Raw genomic sequence first — 8,269 nt, 5'->3', positions numbered from 1 at the left:
ATTTGCACAGAATAAGCGCGAGACGAAATAATTGCTAAATTTATTCGAAGATAAGATTTACCCCGGGAACTTTTCCCATTTTCGGTGAAGAGGCTCCGAGTGTTATCAGAATGCACAGAACATGCAGAAACATCTATAATCAGAATTCAGTGAATTAATACGCGTTCAGCTTGGAGTGCGGTAAAACCTTTTTTAGGTTAAGAGTCCTCATGAGAGAGGTCCTGGAAAGACGAATTGCTAATAGACTTCGGCATCTTCTCTTTTCATACACTCGAAGGGCTGTTGGGCAACGTTCAACAGCTCTCCCCGTGACGATAAGAAGCCACCCCGAGTGCAAGCCAAAATTTATCATAATTCTCCGGCGTATCGTATTATCAGCCACGCGACCGAGTATCACGAGCGCGTAGTCAAGATTTCGGTTTGTGTGATTCGTGATTTTGCAGCACAACGAAGACAATTGCATGCAAAACGCTTTGATTATTCATATACGAATTTGATATCCAACGCCATCGAAATGGAACACTGTTCGGATGAAGGCTTGAATAGATCGATATTCAGCCAAGCGTCCGTCTACCCATCAGGTAAACAAGCAAGCGTTTACTGGAGTAACCGATTTAACATTCGCATTTCTTGCTGTACAGTACCAATAGGTATGAACTCGTTCATATTAAGTATTCAACTTTAATGTGTAGTCTCGTTAATTATGAATGGTTCTATCCAGAGATTAGAATTTTCTCTTCTAACAGTGAAAAACAATAGCCGGCTTTCGTCTATCAAGAGTGGTGTCACGTAAGGAGTAACCTTTTACAATTTGTCAATTTTAGGAATGGAAGCGTCTTTTTAAAGTGTCTGGATCACTTCAATATGAATGAAGACAGCAACAATTTATCTACATTTGTATTTTCCTGGAATCATCATCATCATCATCATCATCATCATCATCATCGTCATCATCGTCATCATCGTCATCATCATCATCATCATCATCATCATCGTCTGTCTGTCTGTCTGTCTGTCTGTCTGTCTGTCGGTCTATGATTGAGCTGACGGTTTTGTTAAACTTTATGTCAGTGTCAGGTTAGAAACTGTTCGACAATGACGACGACGACGACGACGACGACGACGGTGATGATGATGATGATGATTGTGAGGATATGGCGGAAAAGGGGGAGGAGGACAAGAGGAGGACGATGACGATGATGATGACGACGACGACGACGACTTAAACTTACGATTCGTCGATTCTAAATTGCTGCATCAAAAGCGCGACTTTCGTGACTCAGTAATCATAAAAAATAGCATGATTTTTTTATTAGCTACCCTGGATTGTTATCCTTATAACTCGTCATCCATTATATTAATTCTTGATTTCTATTCAAAATCAGATCCCGTTATGGTAAAATCATTTTTTTTCTAAGTTTGCGAAGTTGTTAGTATGTATGATTGGAGAGAAAGTATTCACAATGCAGAAGGCCTCCCAACATATCAAGTTTAAAATTCATGAAGGTTAAAGGTATACTGTCACCTGTTCCAATTTTGCCACAGTTACCATCAAAAGAGAAAATCTAACCAATCACAGATTTTAAGCGGGTGGCCGCTTTTTAAAAACAGCTCCCCCACATGGGCATTTCGAATGACAAGGAACGCCCCTTTGACCATATATGGGCATATTTAGATTACAGGTGACTGTATACCTTTAAGCTTGTCATTGTCAGAGGGCTGACATTGACATATCTTTAAAATTTATTTTGTTTCCTTAATTTTGTGATCAGAATATATTTGAACTTAAGAGTTATGAATGTCAGTGCTCTGACAATGGCAGGCTTAACCTTTATGAATTTTAAACTTGATATTTTTGGAGGCCAGGCTTAACCTTCATGATTTCTTTCCTTGCACATTATAATCATACCCGACGACTATACGTTCTGTATCTCACAAAACAAAATTAGGCCTTTAGTAAATGGTACTATTCTGAAGCTGCTCCTCTGCTGGAGGCGTCAACATTTGCCGGGGACACAGGGGATATGATTACAAAAAGCATTTGGAAGACGAAGTGATACACGGGTTTAACCATGGCTACTCGAAGATGAGCGTTTCATGATTGAAGTCAAGCGGAATACGTGAGTGTTTGATGCCTTACGTTCTGCGACACAACACTTACCGATGATACCACGCTTGGTGACCCATTGTTTTCATGTAGTTTCACTTACTAATGCTTTTCCATTCAATCTCTCATTATACGTGTTACATCCAGTCCACCGTGACTGTCATTATAAACAAAACGCTATTTGTTCTATCATTACGGTAGAGTTATCACCATGCAGTGTCTTCAAGTATAACAGCAGGAGAGCGACATCAGACATAGGGCTCCAACGTCGCATTTACCGGTTTCTTACCTTTCAGGTGCCTTGAAGGAAGTTTTCTTTTACATGCACTTTTCGAAATGACAACTGCTATACGATTCTCAGAGGCAGAATAGTGGCTGTCGAAAACTCTGCATAAACTCTGGCATTAGAGTCCGTCTGCCTTTGCCCTCATTTCTATAAATCGGTATACTTCTCTGATGATGTCACCGCCGCAGCTTTGACATCGTACATTTATACTGTTAGCAGGGGTCTGTACATATAGTACGATATGTATAGGTGTAATTGCATGCAAAACATATTCCAAAATATTACAATCTAAAATTCGCCTGATGCCCACTTGTTCTTCAACGCTTATAACTTTCTTTAAGATGGAATTTTTTCACATTTGCTGTTTTGCTGTTCTGAATGATAAACACATTAAACTATTATGGCACAAGAAGATGAAGATTATTACTTTGTACTTGAAGTAACTTGTGTTCCTATATATATATATATATATATATATATATATATATATATATATATATATATATATATATATATATATATTACCATATATACACACATGTATTTGTATGTGTATATATTACCGTACACACACACACATAGTTATATATATATATATATATATATATATATATATATATATATATATATATATATATATATATATATAACGCAGTAGCAATATACGCAAAAAATGGTAAACATCTTAATACATATTAAGAGTGTAAGCCTATCTTTTTACAAATGTCTAATTACAATACTCGAATACTGTTTGCTGTTTGAATACTGTTTGCCTCTTTTCATATATGTGATTGCTCCCCAGCCGCTTACGAAAAAAATACACAGTCCATTCATGTAGTCGATTCATTTAGTCTATTCTAAGACTTATAGTCGGTTCATGGACAGAGATATATACTTTGCAAAGTGCAAAAAAATGATTATGATACAGACAGATTAAACACGCTAGGAATCTAACAAAGATAAAATCACGGACCGTTTAAGTGCGGCGTGGTAAATTGATCGTGTAGGTGCTGTTCCACTCGCTCTGAAAAGTGTTTCCAATGTGCACGTAGCTGATCTCACTATGTATGTGTACTTTTTCAAGTAAATAGGCGTAAAGGACTAGGATGATAAACACATTTCAAAGTGTAATGACGTGATCTACCCATATATTATATACGACATGGAAAATCATAATCAAGGCATTAATTTTCGAGGAATTCAGGAGCCACGGATAAAGCTCCGTATATGTATATTTAGGTTACAATGAATCTGGCACTGTCACTTCTTCAAGTCCATCGGTTTGTAATCGTGACAGTATGAGACGTTGAGGACAAAATTATGTTATCCAGACCTTTCCCCCAGTCTGTCACTTTCAGTTTTCGTTGTCCCACGTATCATGATGATGTTTAACTGACTGTGAGACAAGTTCATGTGGACCTAATACTATAGGGAGATTCAGCAAGTACGATATGTAATAGTATCAAGTGGTGTAAAGTATTGTCGTATTGGCGTTATTTAATATCGCCTTGGTGGTGCCATAATTATTGACTGTTATCAACACAGTAATGTCCGGTACCTTACGGCAGTTTGCCAGACTTTCTAACACTAGTACCGCTAAACTCTTATAGTTTGTGCTAGTGGATAAAACTTTCAGGTGCACCTGTTAACTTCTTGGATTTGAAAAAGAGTCGTTGGCAAAAGACTCGATGTCTCCAACTTCATTCAAGCACTTAGAACAGAACACCATGCGAACACCACGTTGGAACTGCCTGTATTTCAAGGCGTAGATGAACGGGTTGATGGATGTATTGAGAAACCCGATTACCACGCCAACATTATAGAAAACGCCTCCAAAGTCGACAGATACCCCAAGACAAAATGCCAAGAAGGTGAGTTGGGGTATGCCCCAACACAGAGCGTATGCGACGAAAACGATTACCAGCATCCTGAGAACGTTGTTACTGGCTCGTTTCATGGAGTTATCGCGTTGGGCAGCTTCTCGATCTTGGCTGTTAACAACGGCCACGTCTGTCAGGGACTTCTGGCTCAGCGCAATGATGCATCGAGCGTAGGCTACGGACATCACCGCCAGAGGCACAAGATACTGTGCAAAGACGTTGCTCACGCCGACGAAATTCCCAAACTCGGCAGAGACCCACATCTTGGCTGCCTTGCAGTGGCCACGATCAAAGTGCTGGGTGTAGATGTTGAACGACTTGAAGATGGCGGCGACCAACCACTCGGCAGCGAGGATGATCGCAACTCTCGTGTTTGTGAACATGGTTGCGTGGTGAAGGGGATAGATGATGGCATAGTATCTCTCAAACGTGATCACCACAAGGTTGAAACTCGATGCCAGGAAACAGGTCCACAACAAGTAGGCCGACTTCCACAGGCGACACAGGATTTCGCCGGCAACTGAATCTGCTGTGTACACAAACTGCGGACCCAGATAGTACAACACCAGTAAGATCGAAGTGATGAGATCGATGGCAGCTTGGTGGACGATTAGATAGTTCGTCAATGTTCGCAGCTTCCGTATTTTGAGAAACACGATACAGACGAGAAGATTTCCCCCGATCCCTACGAAGCCGATGCATCCCAAAGTCGAGTTCAACCACTTGAGTGAGCTGGAACTAGGCAGGACACCGAGTGTATCGTTTCCAAGGGCACTGACGTTTTCTGGTGACATTTTCGAAACGTTCGGTGTACTGAAAATGGAAAACGAGAAACAAACAGGCGAATCAAACGAAATCGATCAAAACTGAATTTCATGTTTCAGTTGAAACGATGAGGTTTGACAGGGTGAAACTGAATGAAAAAGGTTAGCGAGACAAACTAGAGCAGGAAGATGGATGTGATATTAATTCGTCCAGTTTTGCCGAGGTATATATGAGCAACAACGTAAATATTGAAACAGAGGATGATAATATTCGAAAAAGTAGGAAACATGATCTCCCCGAATCTCTGAAAGCAAGCTTTTGGGAGGAGTCTGTTCTAGTACTTGCTTTCTTTGCAAGAGGGTATACAGTTTTGGATTACTCACACAGCGAAAATCAAGAAATGAGATAACAGTCTTGGATCTGCGGCACTTCGATGTTTCGTTCGTCACTGTGGCAGCATTGCATATGTGTCCGTTTTAAAGTTTGTGTTCTCAATCGAGACACGGAAAGACCTAAATGTCACGGAGAAGAGTGATGTACATTGACCAGGTTTCCCGCCCAAAGGAATGTTCTGAGGAAATCAGTTCGTGGAAAGACGGCTGATGCAGCCGGGCAGTTTCCCTAAGTATGTTGCATTAATGGCATCTTGAACGGTATAGCCACAAGGCCTGTCCGCCTCTGACGAGTGCATGGAAAGGCCCAAAGGCCCTCTGAAGACGGAAAATAAACTTAGCCATACGGACAATCCAGAATCACGAAAGGATATGCTACGATGTTTCCGAAAAACATAAAATATTGGAATAAAACAATAAATAGTGAACAAATTAATTTATGATTACTTTGATGCGAAATCACAGCCAGCTTGGAAAAACTTGTTTGTGTTTACAAAGGGGCAAAAACTAAATATTACAAACATTCAACTCATCACTGCGTCACTCATCATTCATCGTATGTAATATTGTGCGGATAATGTAGGAGGTGTGCTATGCTGCAATTTTAATTGCAGACAAAGCTCTTCTGAAAATTTAAAGGCCCATGAAATGGTCTTACACGCATAAGTTATGATCGCTGGTAATAACTCTGGACTGGACACGTTCAGTTTTTGGCAGTCAATAATTGCGCCCGTTTACGAATATTAGAGCGGGATTTGCATGTTCTAAGAGTTTGACCGCCGTCGACTTTTTTCGTCATTGCGAAGATTGCCCGATCTTTAAGTATGCATATAAGTAAAGCGTTGCACATTTACCTTAAAAGTAACAGTCAGACAGGCATCTTGAGTTTGTTTTAGGAGAATCATTTCATTTTCGCTTTTCAGTCTTTGAATATGAAAATAGAGACTACTGCCGCCTGCTGTGTGGGCCACTCTCCATCCTTGTTTTACCTGGTGCTAGTCTTGGCGGCAAAAAATGGTCGATTTGAAATGCCATGTACAATCGCAAATTTTTCTGGCCGCGCGAAGTTTATTTGTCAAAATACCGTCGTGAGTACTTTCCATAAAGTTATTCCAATGTATATATGAATGGGGATGAATAGGGGAGGGACGGAGGTCTGATAATATGTACCACTGGACTCGTTAAGTCGGGTGTCCAGTAGTGTGGTAACATCAATAGAAGGAAAGTTATGTCGCGCTTTTTTGTCACTTGGAAGGTATTACAATTCATCGTACGGTAATAGATTACTTCGACCAATCGCTAAATACAGATACATGTACTTCCTATATATGCCAGACTTTTAAACCTTCTAGTAACTCGGATTGTTTAATGGCTTATCTAGGTAAAAAAAATTCTTCCCTCTCACTGTTACCTACGGTAGCTATTTCAGAGTCACTAATTGCAATCACAGTCTTATTAAGATTCAACTTGAACCTGTTTTGGAAGTCGATGATAAAACGTACCAACTGAAAATGGTAAGATTTCCCACAATTCAGTTTCGTCACTCTGATTAATACGGATGAGGAATACACTCTGTGAGCTAATCGAATTGCAATCACTCTCGAAGATCTGGTGTCGGATAACTGCTACCCTGCAAGATTTATTTTTTCAGAAACGAAGGACCAAGGAAATGCCTACCTACAACATCCACTCGGAAAACCGAGCAAGTCCTGCATTTTATTGAGAGTATCATGCTCGTAGTAATACCAGATAAGACGCGAGCACTACATTAATTCTGGTGGCATTTATTCTTGAGCGTTTTACAGGTCGAACTAAAAGTGTACTCTTGTCCCATCATACTGTCAAAATAAAAAGAGAAGGAAGGATGGTCGTGGGGAACGTTTATGCAGATCTCTTGGTCGTCAGGGAACCTTACTCGCTTGGCTTGGCTCGAGGTACACGGGAACTTAAGCTGGGAAATACTGGGGAAACTTATGTACTCACACGGAGACAAAGATATACGGTGGTTGGCAATTTTACTGCTAAGGGAGAGACACCAGGATGCCAGCATATCAAATTGTAAAGAAGTGTTCTTGCTGTTCAGAATCAGGAAAAAGGGAACTTCAGACCACAGTACGCGTAGATGGAGTAAATATATAGATCAGGCGACACAGGAATTTACGTTGCGCTCGGAACTTTATTTCCCCAGGTCAGCCTGACGGCTGCCTGGGGCAACTCTTAGCTCCGAGAGCCTGGAGATATGCTCACTCCAGGGCCCCAAAAGTCCGACTCTCAAATTTACAATACTTTGTCGACAAGAAAACTTGCCAACGCTAGTTTCACAATGATTAATACGTAGTATGCATGAGACATGTCACAACACCATTGTTTTGAATCCAAGCTGTGAAAATATGAAAAGTGATACTTAACAGCTACAGACTTACTACAGTTCTGATAAAAGTTCGACTACATTGTCTTTTATTGTCCAACCTTGCGTGAGACATTCCATGCATAATCATAGGAATTCACGAGACACGCGGGTGCCTGGAATGGCGCTGCCATTGAATTTACACAAAAGAGACTTGAAAATGTAATTTGCCGCCAATTTTGAAGAATTACACCTCCGGTAAATCGTGAGAATTCAAGCCCAAGTGGCGAAATGTTGAAATTTGGCAAATTACTAGAATGAAGATTTACAGTAACCGGTACAAATTATAGAAACATGACAATACACTGGAGATTTCTTTCAAACTCAGTCTTGTGTGGAAGCGGTTATTCAAGAACTAATGCAGTGATTTCCGCCTCGCGTGCTCTGCTGATTTAACAGACAACAAAAAACTTTTTGTACATATACTAAAAT

At 40.3% G+C, this 8,269-nt stretch overlaps 1 protein-coding gene across 1 annotated transcript; it reads right to left on the bottom strand.

Annotated features, from left to right (window-relative positions):
* Positions 1-3,050: 3,050 nt before the first annotated feature.
* LOC139130505 (neuromedin-U receptor 2-like) lies at positions 3,051-7,831 on the bottom strand. The gene is made up of 2 exons (XM_070696283.1): positions 7,108-7,831; positions 3,051-5,086 (listed from the first exon to the last, which is right to left on the bottom strand). The coding sequence occupies exons 1-2, from the start codon at positions 7,143-7,145 to the stop codon at positions 4,039-4,041; spliced, it is 1,086 nt and encodes a 361-aa protein (XP_070552384.1). The 5' UTR covers positions 7,146-7,831; the 3' UTR covers positions 3,051-4,038.
* Between the last annotated feature and the right edge of the window lie 438 nt (positions 7,832-8,269).

Source organism: Ptychodera flava, chromosome 4 (assembly GCF_041260155.1).
Source record: "Ptychodera flava strain L36383 chromosome 4, AS_Pfla_20210202, whole genome shotgun sequence".
Taxonomy (NCBI): domain Eukaryota; kingdom Metazoa; phylum Hemichordata; class Enteropneusta; family Ptychoderidae; genus Ptychodera; species Ptychodera flava.
This window is presented reverse-complemented; position numbering and strand designations above follow the sequence as displayed.